This window comes from Montipora foliosa, chromosome 3, assembly GCF_036669935.1.
Source record: "Montipora foliosa isolate CH-2021 chromosome 3, ASM3666993v2, whole genome shotgun sequence".
Taxonomy (NCBI): Eukaryota; Metazoa; Cnidaria; class Anthozoa; order Scleractinia; family Acroporidae; genus Montipora; species Montipora foliosa.
In genome coordinates, this window is record NC_090871.1 from 4,101,335 (window position 1) to 4,126,413 (window position 25,079).

Genomic DNA, 25,079 nt, shown 5'->3' on the forward strand with positions numbered 1-25,079 from the left:
GCAAAAGTACTTAGAAGCTGTTGCTCCAATCGAGGCATCTGATTGGCTAATATCGGAAAATGTCGAAAAAAGATGAGAAAAAAATGAAAAAAAAGCCTTTTTTGGATTTCTTCTTCCCCATGCCCTTGATCTCTGTCTCTCGGCCAAATTTGGGAATTGTTCTATGCGCCATTCGCCAATCGGCAAATGGCGCATAGAATCTTGACGATATTTACAAACATAGTTTTTGAAGGCATAATGATTTGTTCTACGAAACAGAATCTAATTTTTTAGACGGCAAGTCGATTACATTTTTCATTGAAATTCAAATTTCGCGCTTTTAGCTGCTTACACCAATGGGAACAGCCGAACTTAATTTGATTAAAAATGTTGGCACATTTTAACTAACCGACGCTATTGCCGCGGGCTATTGTTTTTCTGCCTGCTTCTTAGCCGGACCATTACTTAAAATTAAAAAAAAAACACACACGCACTTCAGTTCATCTGCGGCGACGAGAGTTTTCTATGTGCAACCTTGCTGTTTAAAAATAAAGAATAATTTTGGTAGATTTAAGGCTGTGAATATTGTCCATGTGCAAGTTTGCTCAGTCAAACCTTGTATGCCGGAAACAAATGCACTTTGCGGTTAGTTCTGCAGCGTATAGTCGTTCCTATTCAGCTAAATAAAAAAACATCGAGTACGCAAAAATAAGAAGTTGAAAGAAGTAAATTCAGAATTGCTTGCTTCCTCTTTCACATTCATTCGTATTGAACCTTATTTAAAATCTATACGCAAACCTCACCATTTCCCTTTAAACACCAGTTGGCCATCAGTTAGGAGTGGCTCGAGAGATAAAACATCCACCCAATGAAATTTCGTTATCAATTACATCTAATATATGAAGGATTTTAAAACCTGCGAAAGAAATACACTCCACTAAAACGGACGTTTCCTTGTCATCTCAAAGAATAAAAATAAAAGTTTTCAGGACTGTGATCGTAATTAAGGGTTAGGGTTAGGCACCATTAGAACTTTTTCGCATTGCGCTAAGGTTTCTCATCGTTCTTCAGACAATCGCTTCAAAGAAATTTCTGAGTGTCCATTTAAAAACCATTTTTGAAGATCATAATTACGAATAGCTAAACTCTTTTCATAAACATTTGAAATGGGAGGGTCACTTTGTTTTGATCTGCGCACTTTGTAACAATCAAGTGCTGTTAATTTTTCTACAATATGCATATTGAGCTTCACTGAGCCCATCTTAACAAATAAGGACCGGTGAAAGGTTGAATTTCTGTGTCCTCCCCCTTCATTTTTTTTTAAAGAACTGTTTGCGGGAAAATAATCCTTGATGAGAAAAAAAAGGTACTGAAGAATATTTTTACGCTTTTTTGATTGGTTCCTTAAATATCTTTTAAAGCCCAATGGGATTAAATTTACAAACCTCTGGTTTTGTTTCAATACGGAGAGACATTGTTTCACAATAAGACATGTTATACAGTGCTTATTCCACCAACCATTTTTTTAACGTTTGTTTAAAATGAAGTTTAATATCCCAAAGCAAGAGAAAATGAGGGGACAGAGAAGGAGGCTCCCGGTCCAGCCCTTGGGATATGTCATGTCCACGAAGGTTATTTTTAGACGAGCGGAAGTCTTCCGAGACGTCCGCATGCAGGCCAACCTCGGTCCGATGTTTGAAAGAAAATATATATTCATAAGCCTTCCACGTGCGCCATCATTTTCTCTTTTCACTAAGAACCTAAGAGCGAAGCAAGACTGCATGCGGACGTCTCGGAAGACAGACTTCCCTTAGAACAAAGACTTCCGCTCGTCTAAAAATAACTTTCGTGGACATAACATATCCCGGCCAACGCCTTGAGCCTCCCTCTCTGTCCCCTCATTTTCTCTTGCCCAAAGCAAGTCTGGTGCGCCAAAATAAGCGCCATTTACGCCAAGATGGCCACCGTGACGTCATATAAAAACAGGAAAGTAGGCATAAATCTTCCATTTTCAAATGGATGGAAGCCACATTACATTAAAAGAGCGTTCAAGATAAAAACCATGCTATCATTGAAACTGAACGCGATTCGACTGGAGATAATTCAATTCTTCTTATTATTTTTAATTGCTCATAAAATAAAGCTTGGCCTGGAGGGAGCCTGTTCTTCTGATCCAAACGATTACCTTCAATTTTAGAAGAGATATCAAAGATGAGACAATTTGCCAAAACGTTTTTAAGATTTGCAATGCAACCAGCTTAAAAAGTAAACGGTGTACCAAAGAACACTTGGGAACCAAGCATAAAACCTCAATTTATGGAAACTCTGTCATCAAAACGAAGTAAAAGAAGGTGTCCTGAGCCATGAAGTCGCTCACGTACTGTTTGTTGTACACTCTGCATGTAAATTGTGCTCTGTCGGACACTTTCAACTTAGGGAACAAAACCGTGAAACTTGTTAATTCATGACCACCATTGAAAAGCCAATGAACTTCAAAGGACCATAAAGGAAAACACAAAAATCACAGCAACAATTGCCAGAGTGCAGTCAATCAAAGTCCTTCGCCACTGGAACTCGCACTTAGAAAAATCTTCATTTGGCCAGTATCCCCTCAAACAGTCTGCGCATGTGTACTCATCTCTTACGATTTGATTGTAATGGCAAGCTAAGCATGACCAACAACACTTGCAGTTACCCTTGACAACGCGGACGTGGCCTGGAGAACATTGTATGCCACAGAAGGATCTTGGGTTTTCATGGCTTCTCCACTTAATTCCGATATCATTTATATACCACGAGTTGTCCCAGGTACCGACGTTAAACAGGCCTTTCGTGGAACCATTTAACCTTACATGGATCAAAGAAAACATGTTTTGCTTCATACTCAGCTGATCTGAAAACAGCTTCCAATTTTCACTGTACAAGACCTGATGCACGTAACCCAAGCTTCTAGCGAATACTGCTCTGTCCAATCTCCCCGCGACAGTCTGAGTCGCTGTTTCATACGCATGCGCCAGTAGGTAAACACTGTTCATGGAAGCTTGAATTTCTTCCTTTGTTCGTTTTGGAGATTCCATCATTACCGCGTTTAAACAGGTTTTTGGCGAAACAGATCGGGAGTCGAGAATGTTCCTTAACGCAAGAGGGGTATTGTCATCCTTAAAATAATTTCTGAATCCTTCCAAGAAAGGAAACTGAGGAAGTAACATTAAGATATCGTCAGGATTGTCACAAAAACACATAGCATTCTTTTCGCTTGTTAAAATCCATGTCAGGTAAACTGGAGGATATTTCTTCTGTTTAACGGCTGCGAAAAAAAATTAAAGGGTTTTCAATACCTGTGAACTCGGCTTGTTGGTAAAAGAAAGACAAGCTTTATTTGTACTCATACAAAGTAGCATCTTAAGAAGTTCACTACAGGAATATTAAATATGAAATAAGAAGAGGGGAGTCTTACTTAGGAGATTCATACAAGTACATTAGGTCAGGTACTACTCACAGACACACATCCACACGAGTGAAGACTAATCTATTTCAACGAAACTTTTAAGGAGATAGAGGAACATAAACAATGAATCAACAAGAAAAATAGTTTTCTCCGCGTACAGCTCATCGTTTCAAAAACCCAGACTTTTCGTTTTGCCAGTGGCAATTCAAATATGCTGAGCTAAGGCTAGAAGACAAGTTAAATGACAGATAAGCTTTCAAATAGTACCCACGTTGCTTCCTGACTACCAAATATCAAAGTAAAAAAAAGCAAGACATCTAATTACTTTCCTATATTTTACCCTTTCCTTGCTTTGTCTCTGTATATTTATTTTAGTTTACTAACTTCTAATGTAATTACTGTACGACTGAAGATAAAGAAATTTAAAAAAACGTTGCTTCCTCGCGTCAGTGATGCCTTAATCTCATCTTCCGATGGCTCACTAAACACTTTGTCGACTGTAATGTACAGTTGGTATAGTTTCGAAGCACGACATGGTGTGGACCAAGTCGCCATGTTGACTTGGCAATTCTTAAAATGCTTAAGCTTGAAAATTTGCCAACCACCTGTCGGTAGCAAAACTGGGGAAAGCTAGGAACATTTTTAATGTATGCAAGCACAAATACTTTTTGTTAAACAATTTTGATGAACATTTCTGACACCATTTTTCTTTTGGGAACAAGTAGTTTTGAGACTTTTTCGATCATATCTCTTCCAGCAAATTTAAAGTTTTCCTTGTATCTCCAAACCTTGAGACAAGATATAAGCAAAAAAAGAACTTGCATAAAGACGCTTTATAAACTTACTCTTGAGAAGCTCTTTCGTTTCTTCTTCTTCCGTAAAAAGAACTACCACAGTAGACTGCGGCTCGGAAAGAAGCTCGTTCACGGCGCTTTCCCATGGCCGGGAATTATCTGTTTTCCCAGCAGTACCAAGAGCCACTTCAACTGCAATACACAAATTTTCAATCCTTGATATTCTTCGAAAAGATTCGAAATCATCCTTATGGGACAGTGAATATACAACTGACACAGCACTCCAACTAAAATGTTTCACCAGGTCTGCGAGGGCTTTGGCTTTGTAAAAGCTGACTGATATTGAATGCAAGATGTCTTTCGCCGGCTTCTTCACTCTCGTTATTCCTCTACCGAATATTATTTGTGGAACCCTAAAAAGACTTAGAAGAGTCGACGCATCTTCATGTAAAGAAACCGATATCACACTCAAAACAGGTGTTGAATTGTCAGCTTTGTTTGCTTGCCTCACTAACGTTGAATCCGATGCGTTTCTGTAGCCATCCGCAAAGTCCAGAGCTTGTTCCAAAGCTATTTGTTCATCGCCGCAAGTATCTCGAACCTTGAGAGTTAGAGTGGTATTTAACTGTCGTTTCCATTTTCTGTTTACATCGTCAACTGCATAATTCAATGCACTTAGCCATAAAGATCCTTTGTCGTCTTTGAGTTTGTCACATCCTCCTAGATGGTCTTTCAAATGAAGCGGCAGAAGGGCACCAAATGCTACATTTTTGCTTATCGACGAGTACACTCGAGTTCGGCGTGATGAAGTACCACCTCTGGAGCGAAGACTAAACAATAAGGCTACTATGGCTTGAAGTAGCGTGGAATGCCTTTTCATGACTTCAACCGGCAAAGTGAACGTGTGGACCTCTTTTAATTATGCGGCAAATTTCTGCGGCTGACCGGAATGAACAATCATTAATAAGCCCACAACGACCTGCTGAGGGCGATAGGCCAATCAGAAACCCACTTGGTACTATCCTTGTATTTAGAAAGGTATCTCGTGCTTGTGCAATTACATGCGATGTTTTTTTTATTATTCTAAGTCATATTCCCCGATAATTATTTCCCCAATTCGTTGTCACGTTGTGAACATTTTTTTCTAGTGTTGTGCCAACAAGTAGCGATAGTCAAAAAAGACAACAATTTTTTTCAAGACACTAATATAACAATGATCATATTCTGTTAGTAAAGGAAGTTTTTACTTGTTCTCAAATTTTCATCGATATTTTTCACCTTCCAGAAATCTTAAGTTTGTCTCTAACGTTTTGGATCAGAGGGAATCGTCACATCGCAATTTTCAACCTTGAGAATCAAATTGTTGTCCCATTCTCTAACTGTAGGAAAAAGATTAGCTCCATAAACATTCATCGTCCCGCCCACAGGTATACTCCCAACTGCATGCGTGACTTAACTACCATCGTAAAAGATGTTAAATTTCCAACTCTTGACCAGATTGTCGAGGTGTTCATACCCATTTGAGCATTTATTTTAAGTCTTTTTTAACGCTAAACCACGTTTATAAAACGCATGTTTACAGATTTACACGTACAAACGAAACATTCAACATTCAGTGTCCAATCGTGTTCTTGAAATTCAATTCGTTGACATGCTCGGTGACATCACCCTCCATCTTCTTACTTGGAAACGTCGCTATGGGAACAGGCTTACGAACCCTTAAAGGAACATGAGACAACCCGTAGTCTTTTGTTAACTCAATGAATGATTTGCATATTTTGTTATAATCCTTGAAGTCGACCTGATGTGGGCGAAGGGTAGAGTCTATCCCAGTCCTCTCCATTAGCTCATCCACAAGTTCCGGCTTCCTGGGGAACAACGTTCTGCGAAAAATCGAGTGAAACGACAGGCGAATGCAATATATGTGTATCTATAAGCTTTGGATCAACAGCCATGTTTTTCAACGAAAACAAAAGAAAACGTTTGCATAATAACATAGTTAAATTCCCGGAGGATTAGACGGGGCTCCAACATGGCCACCGTTTCTTTGTTTAGGGCTCCAACATGACGTCACGGACGTCACGTGAAAACCGAGAATACGCTTTTCTCAAATAACCTTGTTAATTATCTTATCTTATCTGCAATCTCCATTCATGGCGTCTGGCTCTGACGATAGTAAGAGCGGGTGTAAATGGTACTGGGGGGACGTTTGCACCGTGGCAAGGGCAAATTCACCCCCTTACTTTGGGGTGTCTCTTTATATTTACTTACGTGACGCCATCGCAAATGTCACACCATAACAAGTCCAACCGATGTAAGTTCATCCCAGTGGCGGCTACTATACTAGCGCGAGCGCGATTGTAGTCTTAGGATGTTCCTTGAGCTGTTGCGGATTTCAACACCTTGTGAAGGACTTGGATTAAGATTCGGGGCTAAAAAGACCCCTTAATCATTAAAGTCATTGCCCACACCTAATCACTGCTTACCGAAGCGAATTTCGAACAGTTTTCCTCCTCTCTGAGAAAATCGCTTTGACAACTTGTTCAACAATACTAAATGGAGCGTCTAGAAGAGGGACTACTCTTGGCACAAAACACAGCAATGATGCGTCAACCTAGAAGAAGACAACGTCACTGAAAAGTTCAACCCCACAAAAAAACGCTCTTTTAACCTTTCGTGAATGATCCAGTTCCTCCGACTTTTACTTGAACTACTTCAGCAACCACCTACTCGATTAGTTCCCTGAACTATTTAAGGGCGCGTTCGATTGACCTTATTCCGGAATAGGAATACATGGAATAGAAGTTAGAAATGATTCGTTTTCGCGGAGATTCATATTAATATTGTCAAACATCTGCTAAAATGATATTTTAAACATAGAGCTCTTCATTATCCTTGTTGTTTCAAACGCCACACACAGTGTTTTAAATCATCACTCTACGTATTCTTATTCCGGAATAGGGTCAATCGAACGCACCCTAAGTGTCTCAAACTTTCGTACAATTGCTGTACTTTATCTGTGGTTACGTTCTTTTTGAGGTCTTGTAATTGCCTCAATCAGATCTTGTAATTGTCTCAATATTAATTGACTTGACTTGACTAAACGGTTTCTAAAAGGAATTAAACAAGCATTTTCCGTTATATGCCTACGCTTTTCACAGAACACTTGAACATTTCAAATTTCAAACAAAAGAATATAAATGTTCCTAACTGCATGCCTAAATCCCTCGCCCTGCTCTCCCTTACTTTCACGTCAACAATGGGAGACAAAGGGAATGGGAGACAAAGGAAAGGAAAAATAAGAAATATACTGAGTTATTTCAGTTGCTACGTTGAAAAAAAATCACGCTATCTGTTTACCTTTGGTTCTGGCACAAACACTGTCCTTGGCAAGGAGAATTTTTTCTTCACTTCACAAAGGTATTGTGTCATAATAGACAGTCGCGTGCACTCAGTATTTCCAGGAGAGGACTGAATATTCTAAAGATACAAAAGTTGTCCAAAAGGCAACATTGAGTAACAGGTCCTTAATAATTACACACGCTGAGTGAGGCCAGTATCATCGGTACTGAGAAATTTATTCTCATTTCTCAATCAGTTAACTCAGTGGACAGGGCAGCAGCAGCAGATGCAACTGATGTAACTGCGCCTCGCATGGCCTCCGTGAATAATTAGCTTACCGTTATTTCCTAGATTTTTTCCTAAGACTACTCATCTATTTTCCTAAGATTTGTGCTAAGTACTTTTTTTAACACCTCTCTACTCATTTGGAAATATGGGATCGTTTGGTTCATTTATTGGATAGAATCTCTAAAAGTTTGCGACCTTCACGTCAGTTTTTGCTGGTCGTGGTGTCGGTTTTGTACAGTTTTACCTGAACTTTTACTGCCAATTGTTTACCTGTAGCGACTATTATCAATAGATCACCCATCAGACCCATCTATAGATATTGTAGGCTGGAAAACAAGCACAAAAATGGCGTTTATGAAAAGAAAATCCCATTTCGGTCATTGGAGTTGATTTCCTACGTCCTACTTCATTAAATATTCAAAGTTACACCTATCGAAGACAAAGCAATCACCAAACTGGCTTTAGTGTGAATAACCTTGTGTCTATACATCGTATTTCACTGCCCTTTAGGTGATGGAAGCTTGTAAAGCGCCTTAGAGCTTGGGATAAGCATAGTTAGTAGGACGGAAAGGTTAGAACCCACAAATGACCAGCTCCCAACGTCAGTTGCTTCACAGCTCAGTTGGTTAGAGCGTCGCAACGGTATCGCGAGGTCACGGGTTCAAACCCCATTGAAGTCCTGAAAATTTTCAGGCTTCTTTACGCAATTGCAAAAATTGCGTACATAGCTGCGAGGATCATAGCTTCACTTAATATCATTGGTTAGCAGAGCCAAAAAGATGGTGCGGCACGCATTTTTGAACATTTCTCTCCCGTACTCGTCAAAACTACTACATGAAATGACCAAATTTAAGGTTTTGACGACAACGTGGACAAACTACAGTGAGTCTTTCAATCTCACTCTTTACTTCAAATCTGTCCGCACCAATCCAGTTTTAGGACACTTCGCTCATATTGAATAATACAAACAAGATGGAATAATCATAAAATACTTAGAACAGCTCAAACTTATATTTTGAGGTGACGTTTTCATCGCCGTAGCCGTCGTGGTTTCTTAAACTCGCTAATATTGCAATCAATGAATTAAAATCACCTTTCTGTTCTAAACTAGTTATAGCTGTCGCTAAAGTGCCAACGAGCCAAGCTTGCGTGATCTGGCGCCTGGCGGCTGCAAACATCACGCGGCGAACTCGTGCGGCACTCTAATTGGTTATCGCTACGGTCAACATTTCATCGCTTTGGTCTACATTACAGCTTTTGGTCTACATTATACTCAAATTTGAAGCGCTTCTGAGATTTCGTCCGCCTAAAAATCTTCTCGCGGCTCTATAAGCTGCCGCCTCGCCAGGCCTTCTGTCTTCAGAAGGCCTGACTCGTTGGCAATTATAACACTGTTTTAGTATATACTGAAATTTCGCGTTTCGGTAAATATCCACCACTAGCCACCGACACTGAGGTGAATTGTTGACTAGTTAACAATTCTGAGTCATATTTCTGTCCAATTAAGTTCCTCACTTAAATGCTGTCTCTCCTGCATTTTGTGGCAAACTAATTAAATGTTTGTTGTTGTTGTTGTTTTTGTTGCAAGAAGAGTATAGTATGCAGTACTTGGTGTCTTGGACTGACATATTAATTAATTTTTATTTTCTTTTGTTAACTTTTCCATTTCACTTTTTTAGTTTAGCTGAAATAGAAACATAGCAGGGTTGCCACAACAACATGAATCCATTATTACTGTGGGCCCAACTGACAACTGGATGTCAAATGGCATCATCATGCATCATGCATCATGCATCATATTATTATTATTATTATTATTATTATTATTATTATTATTATTATTATTATTATTATTATTATTATTATTATTATTATTATTATTATTACTATTATTATTATTATTATTATTATTAATGACAGTTTCACACAAAAGTCACCATCCCAACAATGCATCAATATGTTAACTCACATCAGCAACTTCCTTCTGGAAAACTAGTGCCATTGGTGTCCGTCCAAAGGCAAATGGTCCTGCTCTCTGAGGAATTGCCTCTAGCCACTGTAGGAGCAATGGAATTGACACATTGAATGGCAGGTTTCCAACCATGCGAACACCAGGGAGATCTAAGGAAAGAAAACAATTTAGTTTCAATTGGTAAAAGAAATAGTGGTAAAAATAATAGTATTGTGTTTTGTCATTTTTGTGGTTATCATCCATTGTGCAATGGGATTATCGTTGCTACAGTTGCACAAAGGCAATGATAGTACATAACAAAACAGTACTTGATGAGTGAGCAATATATTCTTCAATTCTAATTAGCACCTGCAAAGAATAGTAGAAGAGCGAGAAATAGAAAAGAATATGAAGGTTTTCTCTAGGAATAACAAAAGCATTGTGACAATGAAAATGTATTTTGTAGAGGGACACAGTCACACTTAGGTCTTTTTCACTACTGCAAAGGTAAGTTTACTCTTGCAAAGAAGATGCTGAATGAACCCGTTTTCGCTCTACCAAGGAGAATATGTTCTAATTTTGTTGTTTCTAAAGTAATTTAACGAAGTGAAGCAATACAGTTTATTCCAACTATATTTCACTTTGCTTTTTTACCCAGCAGCATCATTCATTACAAATGCAGGCATTTTATCTTGTCCGCCATCAGCTAAGAAATTTGATTGGCCACATTGCTCTAAAAATATTTCAAGGAGTTTAATGCTTGGAAATTTTGAAATCTAGGTTGCCCAATTGCAAATTTGAGATTCCATTGTTGCCTGAAGGCAAACCTTATTCACTAGGGACCACCGGGCATTGCTAGAGCACTGAGCCCTGACAGAATGTACTAAATTAACAGTAGTTTGGCCATGGTAAACAGCCAAGAAATATTTCAAACATTATCAATTGTGTTAATGTTAGCTGTCATTATTGCGTCTTGCTTGTTGGGACGTGTCCCATCTCAAATTATTGGTTGGAGTCTTTGTTTTCAAAACACTACTTTTGCAGGATAAAAAACTATGCCAATTATCTGACCAAATATGTTTCTTACCCTGTTTAGTTACTAAGTCTGGGTTTTAGTTATGTACCAACTAGAGCAATATGCTAATGACACCCCATCATAGAAATTATACTTTAAGAAAATTGGAAAGAACAGAAAAGAGGTGAAAACAGGAGAAAGAGAACAAAATCAAATTCATTTTTGATGAATGAGGATAACTCCAGAGAGAAATTAGGAGCTTCTGTGCCTGAAAGAGTTTGATATCCACTCTTCCAAGCTGCTATAATGTGAGAATTTAAACCAAGTACACCTTACACTCATCAAAACTAAAAAATTCATAACAAAGAATCCTGAGATTGTACAGTACAGACTGGAAATCATCTAGAAAATGATTATTATTATTGTTAATGTGGCTATATATTATAATTACTATAATAATCATATTAATAATGATAATTATTATTATTATTAATCATAATTATTAATTATAATTAATTATTATTATTATCATTATTGTTATTATTATTATTTATAATAATAATAAATGATTATAAATTATAAAGTATTATTATTATTATTATTATTATTATTATTATTATTATCATTATTATTGTTTAGTCTCTGAAGCACCGGGTCCAACCCATGAACCTTAGGTACCAAAGAGTTCACTTCATTGACAGAACCTTTCTCAAGATGCGAGCTGATCTCAGAAGAGTAATTTTTTGGAGCTCATCAATGCTGACTGTGCCTGGAATCTTGTTAACATACTTTTCCAGTCCCTTCTTAATGACCCCAAGTGTACCAATGACAACTGGTATCGTCTCTGTTCCCATTTTCCACATTCTGGCGATCTCAATCGCTAAGTCTTTATACTTAGAGAGTTTCTCAACTATCTTAACTGATGTATTTACGTCTGATGGGACTGCCGTATCTATAACCTGCCATTTCTGAATAGTGTGATCTCTGGTTATGATATCTGGTTTATTAGCCGCTATTTCCCTGTCAGTATGAATTGGCATATTCCACAGAATCATTATCATTACTATTATTATTATTATTAGTAGTAGTAGTAGTAGTAGTAGTAGTAGTAGTTTGATTATTATTATTATTATTATTATTATTATTATTATTATTATTATCATCACCATCATCATGTTAAAGAAAAAGCCAAGAGGTACCATTTGACTCCCATCTCACAACATCAGCATCAGGAAAAGCTTCTGGTATGTAAAAGGTCATTACATCAGCTCGATGAATAGTAAGTCTACCTTTACAAGCACTTTGGAGCATCTGGAAAGAAATCGAGGCATTAGAAATGAAAGATAGATTGAGTAGGTCACAATTGCAAAAGTAAATTGTGAAAATAACCCCAAAAATGAACATGTTGCAAAAGCACCGATATTAGACACTCCCCACTACGTCTACCTGAGTGCCAGTAACAGGCTAACGCATAACCCACCCGTCTGAGTAACTTCATACCTCCAAAGACGGCATAAATCGTCTATCAATTTCCACAGCGGCGACATGTTTTGCTCCCGCATGCAACAGGGACCGTGTGAGTGATCCAGGCCCCGCTCCTACCTCACATACATGACAGTCAAATACATCAGAAACTCGTGCGATTTTATCTGAAAGTTAAAACAAATTCTCGAGCTCACCATTTTAAGCTAACCTCACAGAAAAAAAATACTACTGAAATCACTAAACAGATGTACCGTTATTTTACAATCAGATGGAAGTTTGATTTAGACATTCTTTGTGGATCTGGTTTTCCTTTTTAGATGACTTCTAATGATTGCAGTAAGCAAAAATTTGGTAGATAGCAAAAAAAAACTCAAGAGATTCAGGAAACCGACAGTACCTGTGACGTTTAGATCAAGAATAAAATTCTGGCTGAGTTGCTTTTTGGCCGAGAGTCCGTAAATACGAAGGATATCGGCGATCTTTGGCATCGGCGGAAGACGAAGGGGTATGGGATTTGCAGACATCGTGAAATTCACACCAAGATCAAGTCGAACGAATAGACCGCCATCTTGGATTTTCTTTTTTGCTTCGAACCGCTGGCACTCGGTTTTGTTCAAGATTTCATTCATCTACATAACAGGAATTCCAAGATTTACGGTTACAATAATGTTCTTGGGTAGTTTATGAAAGATATCAACTCTAATTCTCACTAGTTAGCATATGAAGTATGAAGTAGTACTTTTTATCTAAATAAGCTTAATACAACATCTTTGGCTCTGTATTCCTTTTGCTCATAATCATTTTTGTTTGGGTCACCTACTCAATTAGTCACATTAATTATTTAGGTGTCCCAAACTCCACACAATTACGGAATTCTAAACTCTAATTCTCTAGAGACATTTAAGACTAACATTTCTAAGTACTTTACTGAGTGATTTTAGTATTTAAGTTATTTTTACATTTATTTATTCCCTTACTTAGTTATTTATTTTTTCACTTCAAGTTTTAGTGGATATAATTTCCATTGGTATTATTTTAATTTTTGTTACATTCTTAAACGTTGGTGTGATGTCTACCTAAATGTAGATGTAGATGTTGATACTTCCTTCGTGTGAGTTAAAATAAAGATTGACTTGACTTGACTTCAGGGGTCACGCAACTAGCCCTTTAACTCTGGCAGGAGTCTGGGCTCTGGGTTTTAAAGTCCCTCACTTTCTCGTTGCGTTACAAATTTAATCATTTTAATAAATTTCAGAGATTTGTCTTCCTCATTTCATTATCTTGCAAGAAGATATCCACGCAAAAATGAATTGATATTGAACCATAGGGGCCCGGTATAGAGTTGGAATAATAAAATAAATTAAATGGCGTTGTGAGAATTCCAAAATTCGACTCCTTGGTCAGAAATCCCTCGATGGCCGTTACCCAACCAAAATAAAATGCTATTTTACAATGATTTTCAAAAGAATCTCAGATCTTCGCTGACGCATAGCCGAGAAATACTTGTCACAATGAAAACAGCAGGGGCACCCGACGTCAATTTTCGGAAAATATCTGTTCGGAAGACGATTTGAGATCTCGAATTTTCGGAAAATTTGTTCTAAAATTCCTTGCTTGCCTGCCTGTCCTAGGATTTTCGAACATCTATGACATGGTATAATTGCTCATTTTTAACGGGTTTTTACCCTAAAAAGGTCACCTAGAATTTTCGGGAGCCTTTTTTCTGGCTGAAATTTTTGAAAAGGTAAGTTTTGATCCCAATAATTTTCGGATCACTGGACTTTCAGCTAGGGAATCCGAACAGATGAAAAATTTGTAGGGGATAAAAATATGCCTATATCTACCGTTTAAATTCTAAAATACGTTTAACAATGCTATGTCTAAGTGGTTTTGAACTATATTCTCGTTGGGTGCCCCTGAAACAGTGAAATTGTGCCAGTTAATTTTCGACACATTTATGCACAAAATTTAAACGATTTTAATTGTATTTTTCTTCAGGCGGAGGTCCGTAAATCTCGTTCTCATTGTCTTCTTTTGCTCCCTTCTGACTCAAAAAGTTTTGACTTTGGGGTGGGTTTCCATCTACTCAGTCTCAGTCTGCTAAACATTGCAGTGAACATCGGATTTGTTTTCTAGCTGCAAACGAAGTCACTTCAAGAAAGAAATGCCAAATAAACTTAAAGAAGTTTCCAGAAAAATTTTTGAGAATTTCCCGAAGGAAATAAAGGGATTTTCGGTTTCTTCGCAATGTGCACTTTAATTTAATGGAGGTGCCTCATACGCAGGCAGGCTATTTTTAACAAATGCCTGTTCTGCCAAATGAATCCACGCACTGTCTACTTTTTGACTGCCATGCGGAAATGGCTATGTTAACAATCACGTTGAACAGAACTAAATGAAATTCATGTCTCTTTGAAAAGAACACAACTGACAAAAAAGAACAGAAGTTTTTTTTCGCCAAATAAGATGTAATTATTGCATTAGAGCTAACGAGAAAGTGCTCTGAGGAAACAAACGACATGCAATTTAAAAAAATGCTTGTTTCCTAACAAACAATGGAAACTGTTCTTAGGGTCACCATTCAGTGCTCTTGTCGACAACACGTTTGGCGGTGACCGACGATACGTAAGTGTTTGTAGTAAGCAGCATGCAGCATTGTGATGTAGTGTGACAGCTATCAACACCTCTGCATGATCATACAATATTACAGTAATGCAGGAAGGGACAGGTTCCGGAAATTTGCCGGTCTTGTGACGTAGTGATTTATAACCTAGAGCAAAGAAAATTAATATTGCAAACAGAAGTTGACAAAAGTTCAAACGTAGGATTTTGCGTGATCATACGTGGCTCTGCGGTTCTTCTCGAGTTTTTTCTTCGTTTGCTTTCACTGCATATTGATTAAGCACTTAAACGAGAAGTTATTAAAAACTCTGCGATCGCCAGTTTACTTTTGAGAAGGTTTAAATTAAACGGAAGGCAAATAACATTTCAGTTTGAACGCTTTTCACTAATTTGTTATGAAGGCATCCAATTTGAAAGAGGTTGTCCTTTATAAAACCGTTTTGCTGTTGAAAAAAAAAACCTTTAACCAACTCGCACGGTCGTTCTATTAATTATTAGAAAAATCCTTTGTGTGGTACCACTTAACATAGCATATTTTTACTTTGTTTGCAATGACTATTGCTATCTGTTTCTGCAAAAAGTTATGACCCAGGAAATATAACCGCCTCGTTGACTCAGTGTGAATGTTAGTAACATTCTCGAGTTTGTCTTGCAGTAAAAACCGTTTGGAAAAAACGGCTTTAAAAGAACTACGGGATAAGTACAAAGTAAAAGTGTTAATCTCTTGTGATTGCGGCTTTTTTGAAGTTCTTTTATTTGACACCTTATTTTTTCAGAAGAGATATCTTGTCGGCTTATTTCACTTGTCGGTGTTTCACAGGGGTCATCAGGACTGGCAGATCGTATGGAATAAGTTCATGTTATAATATAATCCGTAAATTCTTCCCACATTCGAAACAAAATTTAGTCTTCATTCATTCCTGATCCTTTCAAATATTGTCATGCAATTTGACAAATCAGTAAATACGTGTTGATTCTTTAACAAGTGGGCAGTTCGTCAGTTCTGTAATATATGTTTGAAGACGCTTTATTCTACAAACCAAGTGAGCACCGAAATTATTGCTGAAATCAAACGAAAACATACAAAAAATAAACACTATAAATAGTTTAAAGAAAATTAAACGCGCGAATTAACGGCCTTGGATTAATATTTCGCCGGTAAAGTTTGTATTTCTTTACGAAAAGTTATGGCGACTGAGTAGTTTCAGATGAAAAATGCTAATTCCCCAAACAAATTAAACTTGTGGCGATTAGGTTCACAGTGTGAGTCAGAGATTTGTAAACAGAGCAAACAATGAGTTCAGTTTTCCCTGAGGAGTCTATAAAAATATCAATCACGCCTTGCAAAAGGGTGTTTGTTTGTGTACTCATAAACAGTAACACTCTCCTTGCCCTGTATTGAAATGAACTTGTCCGCCAAGACAAAGAATGCATCGCCAATAAAGGCAGCAATAACAAAACAGTTAGTTTATTCAAAGAGCTTTAATTACTTTGTGTGGGAGGATTTATGGACTATATCAAGCAATATTGTATCCTTTGAGGCATAGGTAATTAACACGTGCGGATTGGACTGTATTTATAATTGCACTATCACAAAACTGCAGCCCTCCCTCTCGATTGTTCAAACTTTACAATCCTGCGCGCGCACGCACGGGATGCGGCAAAATCTCTCCCAGCACTAAATAAATGGAACTATCAGAGAGTACCGATCAAGATTCAAAGCGCAACATCTTCAACTTTGCAATTGTCAACGATGAGCGTCACCGATTCAAGTTCGTCCACTGAGCCATCAAAAACGTCAGAAAAATTAAGAGGCCGTTGAATGCTTTCATCCTCTGGTCGAAGAAGAGACGACGAGTGATCGCGAATGAGAATCCGCAAATGCACAACTTTGATATTAGCAGAAAACTTGGTTTGGAATGGCAAAAGCTATCAGAGGAAGAAAAAGCTAACTACTTTGAGGAGGCCAAGAAACTAAAGGAAGAACACAAACAACTTTATCCAGATTACAAATATCAACCAAGAAAACGTGATAAAACAAACAAAAGAAGCAAACTACTTCATGGGGCGCCGTACCAGTTCAGCTTCTATCCGCACGCCGCCGATACGGCGGGTTTTTTTGACCCGAGATTTCATTTCCAATTAACAGAGTCAAGGCCGTCTTTTTCAGGAGATGGTTTGTTGCCCCACGCTGAATTTCCAGCAACAAGTGAGGAAATGCAGCCGACTGCAGCCCACGGTGGCTCTCAAGTTCGACCAGCACACACAGATCACAATCCGCATAGTGCGGTTATCTACCCGAGTTTTCGACAGTCTGGTTGTGATGCTGGTTTCGTACCTTACAGAAGTTTAGATGCTCCGTTTATGCCTCTGCGTCCTAACTTTGATATTTCACACTTAAACTGGTACACTTCGCCTTCACCTCCCACCGGAAGGGTTGCTCCAGTGCCGTATTGCAGCCGAGTGTACCCATGGCACTCAGCTAGATAAAAGGACTTCCATTCCACCGAAGACTCTGTGTTATCAAGGCTCTTATAGTGGATGTGCTTCCCCGCAATGCAAGGTATATTATGCGAGACATAATACAAATTTCCTTTGGAAAGAGATTACTAAGGTTACCAAACTGATGACTCTGTTAAAAGTGTTGAAATGGTTAAAACAATTGCTATTAGTTTAATTATTGCACACAATTTTAAAGTATTTTTTAACAGCTAATAGTAACCCAGTAGGTAGCTTAAGCAGCGTCTTTGCAGAGAACACAAATATAGAATTTTATTGTTTTCGGAATAATCGATAGTCTAGGTCATTTTCTGCAGTTCTAAAATATAGTTAGGGTATATTAACTTAACCTTCAAATGACAATGAAACTGACGTCGACAGTTGGTTCTGTCGAAACATGTCTTCAAAACTTAAAAAGTGTCGTCTACTTCTTCAAACACATTCCACTTATTTCATTTCATGAAAGGTTGCAAAAATTCCCAGTTTGTTCAGAGTTCAAATCAGTTTTACCAGTAAATTGATAGACTTTTTGGGACCCGGAGTCTTTCCGAATACAACAGAACAAGCATCGATTAGAAGAAAAAAGCAGCTTCGATAAACTATTTAGGCCATCCTCGCCATTTCACTAGAATAAGGGTAACGAAGACAGAATTTCATTTATTTTTTGAAGCAATAACAATTGTTGAAATAACTAGCATAATCATCAGTAAGTGTGGAAAATCCCTTCCAAAATCAAGCACCATTTGAAGCGAAGTAGCTGGTGCTATGAGACGCATCAAGTTTTCCAAGTCAAGACCTCAAGTTTAGTCTCCTTGGTATTGCGGCAGACTAAAATTTCTTTAATAAGTTGTCTTGCTTTTAAAAAAGCCGCAACGTCATGAAAATTGCAAAACTGTTTAATGCGCGGTAACCATGATTCAGTAATAGCTGAATGAGAGTTTTTCGCGGTAATGACATGTTTAGAGTCAATAAACTACAAACGTGCTTCGACATGTTAAATCAACGTCACTTACTAGGTTCGAACGTTTTTCAACCGCCCTCACATTTAACCTCTTACGCATTGGACCTTTCCTTCAAATGAAGGGTACGCTCTTGCACATTTTGAAACAATATTTGCCAATGGAAATCACATACCAAAGTGAAACCGCAAGCGATTAATTAACAGTCGTTTTCAGGCTGAGTAACCACGGAGTTTTTACTTATCACTGAGTGTTAATTCTGGCAATGAAATATTTTCTGTTGTTAGTCTTACTGGTCTAGTTTCGAAGATTATGTGTACTTAGATCCCATTATATGGAGTATTTTTAGCCTTCCAGACTTGTAAATTACTCATTACATGAACATGTGCTATTTAGTAAAAATTACAATGTTATATGTTCTCTGTGATTTCCTCCATGGGGAAAAATAAAACGTTGCTCACATAAAGTTCTCAGCCGAAAAACTTATCACGGCTCCTAAAAGTTTCTTCCACTTGCGTTGTTAAACCAATTTTCGTCTTATTTTCGCCACTGTGACCTACACCGTCACGTAATAAAACCATCCCCGTCTATCTAGTACGAGGAAAATGAACACACATATCAATGAATTGATTTTGTTCAATTTCAAAGCGCCGAAAACTTTCCGGAGTTTAGCTTGTCGACGTGTTTTTTCGTTTTTCCTCGAAAATTTTGGGACCCTCTTGAAATAGTTCACGATTAAAGTCATTCTGAAAAAAGGATCTTTCATCATATGATTTTTCGATCTTAAAAAAAAAAAACAAACGTAGGTTTACCTACAAAGATATTTCTAGAAAGATCTTGTTGTGCTTTACCAAATCATCTTGAGTTCTTTGCTCTCTGGTTTAAGTGCAGTTATTTTGCTGCTAAAGTAAACGAGTCTTCACGAAGAAGATGTATTTCTGGGCTTTGCTGTTGAATTTGCCTTTCATCCCCTTCAAATAAAATCGATTGCGCGCTATCACTTTATCTGAATTCTTTTATGCAAGGTTCATTCATGCCCTTTATGTACGAAAGAACAATTTTATTATAGCACAACAGCTCTTTCACTATATATAGTAGACAGAATAGTTTGTCTCGTAGTGTTGTCTTTTAACTCTATTACATTTACCCAGAATATTTAGCAATTATGGGTTTTTTTCATTTGGTGTGGTGCACTATTCACTATGACTTCGACACACCTCTGTTCTCTGTCGTGGGGTCTCGGGTCATAAGTCTGTTGTTTCACCAGCGCAGGTGTCCCACGGCTGTTTAAACTTTTGATTTAATTTTTAATAAAGGGTTTGGAATTCAAAGTCAAGAAGTGTTGGGGCATAATAATGTCAATGTCTTGCCGAGGCATGTGTTCATTTGAAGGAGAAGAATGGTAAAAATTTTATAATGGCTAGGTTGAAACAACTGGAAAACTGTTGCGTAAGCTAGGCTTCGAGAAAAGATTGTGACGAAGGGTTTGTAAATAATTGTTTTAAGCATCTGGCAGACATGACGGTTTACGGGAAGATTTCTGCAACTTATCAATGGGTGCGTCTGAAGATTGTCGATTTAGAGAGTTGCGGTTTCACATTCAATGCAAACAGAAGTCATTCTGTATGATTTTATGAAGACAGTTACTATCGGCTTTCTTTAATAACTTGGCAGGGAGGGGCATTTGCTTTTATTAGGGTGTTAATACGCTATTATAAACTTTTAAAGTCAAATTAAAAGGGTGTTTTCTTGCAGTGGTTTTTTTGTCCGAAACTTGATGTATAAAGCTCAATAGCGTCAAGGATTTTTTCTATTTACTTTTCAGCACGAAGGATAATTTTATTGCTCATTGCTAGTTTAATAGTTAGACAAATCCCAGGAGAATAAGCCCACGAACAGAAAACTATGAAATGGCAAACCTCGTGGAACACAAGCAAAATGGCTGTACGACTATTAAGAAAACTGTCGAATATTAAAATGCCTATTCACTGTTGGCATCAGAGAAAATTGTTTCCATTACACTGTAACCGGCGATACCGCAAACTGGTGATAGCCTAAAAATTCTGGTCCAGTTTATCAAAGATGTCACAGTCAAATAGTAATACGTAGTACTATATGTATATATCGAATGTCTATTCTTTAACGTTTCATTCCTACGAATTCGATTTCCTGCAGTATTATGAACGCGTTTTACGCAGATCAGAGATAATTGGCATGTCAGGTTTTGCGGCCACTACGACTAGTTATGCTCAATCGCCATTATTATTTTCTGTTTGTCATGAAAAATTCTTAAATAAGTCAGTGATGAAAAAATTCTCGCAAAACAGTCACTCAATCAACAAGGATTAAAAGACTTCAACATCGTACAGCCTTAAAAATGTTTGCTTAAGTTGCCAGAGACTGAAACAGAGCAAAGATATGTAAAGCAACGCGACAAATGAAACCAAAAGCCTAGAAGAAAGAATACAGGCCTTACTGCGTTTAACACCACAAGTCACGCCGAAGGCTTTTTTTGTGAACAAAACCAAACAGAATAATATGAAACATCCATATTCATTGTGGGCACACATTTACACGACTGTCTTCCATTCATACACTTAAAAGTAAAAAAGATTCATCAAGATTTGGAGAGTATTTTTTTGTTACCTTGAACTGCATCACAGAGAGGAGGAAATTGAACAGCCTTACGTGGCCGTATTCTTTCCCACTCAGAACATTGTCCACAACTTCAACAGCCCCTCTTCCTTTCTTAAAAAAATAATTAAATAAAGGAACTCTTCAAAAAAATTTTTTTCTGAAGGTCGATTTAGAAATATAACTTTATTTGTGAGTTTAGCACTGCATATACGCAAATCAGTATATGAGGGAACTTTCAAGGGAAATAAAGTTGTTGTTGTTGTTGTTGTTATTTTTTCCTCAAAAGCTGCAGGGCTTATAGTAGCATTATCTGATAGCTAATTTCTCACAAAGCAATCTTTCCGTTACTGTCTCTAAGACAAGTTCCAACCCAGCTTGCTACTAATCCTTTTCTTTTCTCTTTCTTTTCTTCTTTCTGCTTTTAAAAAAAATCATATGATTACACGAATAATATTGTCAGTTAGTTTACTTGGCATGACAAATGACTTTCAAGAAGACACCAGTCTCTTTAACGTTTCAACATCATATCAAAAAGGCCGAGTCTTGCGGAGATTAGGTAAGCCGACTTAATATTGCGCTGTTTCCTAATCTTGGCGATAGAACAAGTAAGATCGGTCAGTTTTTCATTAAGTCTCTCTTAAATAAGCTAACAATACTTTCCGATGAACCAATAAAGTTCTCACTTGTGTGAGCATTTAATAACTGAGCAGCGATTCTCGCAAGGACGAGAAAAAGGCCGGATGAAAAAGCAGTTTTTTTGTTATATCAGTTCTCGTTTGTATTTTTTTCACGGGTTATTTTTTGCACCATACCAGGTCTCGATTACTTACATATTCATCAGTGTTCCAGTGCTCAACACTATAGCAAGGGATTATCACCTAGGTGCAATTTTACAAAATAAAGCAGTCGTTGCTGATAATAATAACGACCTCGCCTCTTTGTTTCGACAGTTTATTTCCCCTTGTAAGCCTTAAAGTAAACAAGCAATGATGCGACCAGTAGTCTGACGGAAATATCCGCGTTGATAAGTATGCTTGTGGACTTTTGATTGTACTGACCGAGTTATCTTTGATAACACTATTTTTCAATCAATAGCACATCTTTCAAGTCTTGAATGTCATGGAGAAGTCGCTCCACAGCACGGTTTTATTTCTGGCAAGAAGTCTCCATTTCTTAGAGTGGCGAAGTTATTTTATGAAAGAATCACAACAAATAATAGCGACTAAGCAAAAGAGTTCGTTGGTGCAAATGATAAGTAAACAGAAAGTTCGAGCGCCGACAAATTAATGACCAAAAACGACAATTTTTATAACCATAAAAAACTAAGTTATCTTAACTCGAAAGATTGATATATTTATGCTGTCGATTTTCACGATGTCCAGCGCCACGAAAGTGCAATAAGCTAGACGTTCACCCGCACTATTTTTAACTTGATGGGTTAGATACAAGGTGGACAAACAGGAATGACATACAGCTGCTTATTAAGTAAATACAATATCCTCATTGACTTATAACTGAAGTTTCACGCAATTAAAAAGATTAGGGTATAGAAGCTACTGCAGTTAGTACACATGATAGGCATAAGGCGGTAATTAAGCCATTCAATTGCCTTCCCGTGGGATTGGGTCTCAAAACGGGTCTCCATACAATAAGGCAGGAAATTAAAATCTCCCACAAGTAAACGAACGTTTATTCACATGTCAAAATACACTTGGATCCTCTGTAATCTGCCTCCCTGTTATCCTAATAGTTTCTCTTGCCGAAAAAACATTTGTCACAAGTTTGTATTGATACTTAGCGGCTAACAAGGGTACGTTTTATTAACGGGCATAGAAGGCGTAAGCCTGACACCTGTCTACCTACAAGAACACTGTTATTGGTGATTGGCATGCAATGTTCATATAGTGCTCTACGCAAAACAAGGATCACAAAAGTCCATGGAGAGCAACTGTCTAAAGGAGGCCGGAGTTTTTGCAAGCCATTTTTCTTTGAATTCTGCCGCATTTTACTTTGTCAGGTTTATTTTCTCTTGGTTACTTTACTAGTTCATGACAAACTTCGACCAAATTTCTCCTTCCACCCTGTGTTTGCACAAAGCAATAGTCAACCATGTGCAAATGTTTTCAAAAGTTACAAAGGCCTTTCATTGGTTTGACATCCAGAACGTTTGCAATGCTTCTCTTCTAAAATTTGTCGCAAAGTAGTATTCAAGCGCACGATTTAAAGGCAAAATGAAAAATATCAGAAAACTGTGAAGAATGGGAAAGATTTTTGATAAAAAGCGAATTTTGAGGAATCGTTCAATTTTGCTTAAGATTACTTTAACTGTCTTTTTGCGTATCGATCGCATCTCATTCTCAAGCGTGCTCCCGGCAAAAATTATATGGTTTGACTCACAGGAGTGATCAATGATCGGTATGTAATTTCTCCCCACAATTTCAATGAAATGTCAGTCAGACAGGTATTGAGAATGAAGATTATTATCAGCTTAAGAGGTGTGATCTTGATATAACACCAAAGTCTCATGCCTACCCAAAAAAGAAATGTATGATACTAGTTAGGAGAATTAAGGTTTCGATCTTGGGAAAGAAAAGGTTGAAGTGAAGTTACAGACCTCAAAATCTCCGACCTGAAACGTTTGGGAGTAAACATGTGTTGCAAACTACGCTGTGGCTGACAGAAAAAAATTGACAAACATCTTGTAGAAAAAAATCAGGAATAAGTCACTTGGGAATTGGACTAACTAAGCCTTGGAAAAAGAAGCCTTTTTCTTGTTCATGTGCTTGCTCGTGTCTGTTTTACAAAAGGGAATTAGCTTGAGAGGCTGAGCCCATAAGCCGTGGAGCATAACTTGTTGAACTGAGCAGTTCTTTTTCTAGACAGACATTTGCAGGCAGTGGTCCTAGCAGAATGCTTTTCGCAAAATTGCCCCCTTGAAAAAACTGCCACGCTCACGCATATCTGTTTTTCCTTCAGTTCTTGCAGGGTAAACCGACCACAGGACGAAATTGTTATATTTATGAACAAACGAAGTATTTTACAAATTGGCGGGACAACAATAGTCCCCTGATAGCTTCCTCGTTGTTTCCTGAATGTACACCTTTATGATCACGCTGTGAGGCATTGTTGCGTCCCATGCGACATTGTGATCTGCACCAATGACAGCCGTCGAGCATAAGTTGAAGCACTTCTTTCCAGACAGCAATTTCGAAACAACGGTCTGAGCAGATATTCTCCCAAAATAATACCACTACTTATGCACATGTCCCGTTTCGTTTCTTGTGGTGCAAACCGACCAAACGACACGTTTTAGGACAATAAAGGCCCCCCCCCCCCCCTTTCCCCCCTCTCTAAAGCTTTGTGGTTGTTTCCTGATCGAGTGCAGCAGATCTTACGTGATCATGCTCTGAAGCACTGTCACATCACAATATTACCATTTGCACACTCACAAGAAGGGTATAAATAGAAAGGTAAAGTTCTGCTTGTACCGTCACATGATCTCAAATGGGTAATTAATATACGAAGTTTAAAAAGGTCCGTGATTTCACTGAAAAATATAGCGTATTACAGTATTCAATGAACTTAAAATAAGAAGGTATGCACTCGTGGTTATCTTAGCCCCTAATTGTTCTCTCAAAGCAGGGATCGGACTCGAGCTCTCCTTTTTGGGCAAATTTGATCAAATTCCTTCCCTTCTGTTCAACAATAATGTCACCAAAACATATTATAATTCATGATCGAATTTGAAAGGCGCTGTCACCTTTATCGTCACCAAAAGGAAATCAAAGCCTAGAGGAATACTGTCAGCCCATTGATTTGACATGTGGATTTCTGCCAAGGTGAGATAGACGCCCTTATCAGTAGCGTGCCGAAAGCCGATCGTCTGCAACTTCACGACGTCTATATATGAACGCCGGGTATCACGGCCTGACACGAATATAGCTTTGTGTGATGATCCACACCTTGAATATTACTGTTTCGCTGAGGCGCGCCATCACCACGTGCTCATTTGAGGAATCACGCGAAGTTATGTTGTCGCGCTCAGATGCGTTCAGATGCG

General features: G+C 37.9%; 2 protein-coding genes and 1 pseudogene across 2 annotated transcripts in view; 1 reads left to right on the top strand and 2 right to left on the bottom strand.

The window, feature by feature from the left end:
* The window catches only part of LOC137996516 (metabotropic glutamate receptor 3-like), a 6,057-nt gene extending 483 nt beyond the window's left edge, over positions 1-5,574 (bottom strand). The window contains exons 1-2 of the mRNA XM_068841955.1: positions 4,273-5,574; positions 1-3,286 (exon numbers count right to left, since the gene is read on the bottom strand). The exon at positions 1-3,286 is cut by the window's left edge and continues 483 nt beyond it. Of these exons, the coding sequence (XP_068698056.1) occupies positions 2,472-3,286; positions 4,273-5,101 (1,644 nt within the window). The 5' untranslated portion in view covers positions 5,102-5,574 and the 3' untranslated portion in view covers positions 1-2,471. The remainder of the gene's footprint in view (positions 3,287-4,272) is intronic.
* Positions 5,575-5,719: 145 nt separating this feature from the next.
* On the bottom strand, positions 5,720-13,184 carry LOC137996517 (mitochondrial dimethyladenosine transferase 1-like). The gene is made up of 7 exons (XM_068841956.1): positions 12,700-13,184; positions 12,318-12,466; positions 12,017-12,128; positions 9,821-9,972; positions 7,582-7,701; positions 6,708-6,835; positions 5,720-6,104 (listed from the first exon to the last, which is right to left on the bottom strand). Exons 1-7 carry the CDS (start codon positions 12,929-12,931, stop codon positions 5,834-5,836), a joined length of 1,164 nt encoding a protein of 387 aa, XP_068698057.1. The 5' UTR covers positions 12,932-13,184; the 3' UTR covers positions 5,720-5,833.
* Positions 13,185-16,526: 3,342 nt separating this feature from the next.
* On the top strand, positions 16,527-20,114 carry LOC137994414 (transcription factor sox-3-like; annotated as a pseudogene).
* Positions 20,115-25,079: the final 4,965 nt, after the last annotated feature.

Coding starts and splice junctions, on each gene's coding strand:
- LOC137996517 (XM_068841956.1), bottom strand. CDS start 12,931: ATGAATGAAATCTTGAACAAAACCGAGTGCCAGCGGTTCGAAGCAAAA. Junction 9,973..12,016: donor TGTGAGATGGGAGTCAAATG/GTACCTCTTGGC, acceptor TTCTTTCCTTAG/ATCTCCCTGGTGTTCGCATG. Junction 6,836..7,581: donor TGTTTGTGCCAGAACCAAAG/GTAAACAGATAG, acceptor GTCTTCTTCTAG/GTTGACGCATCATTGCTGTG.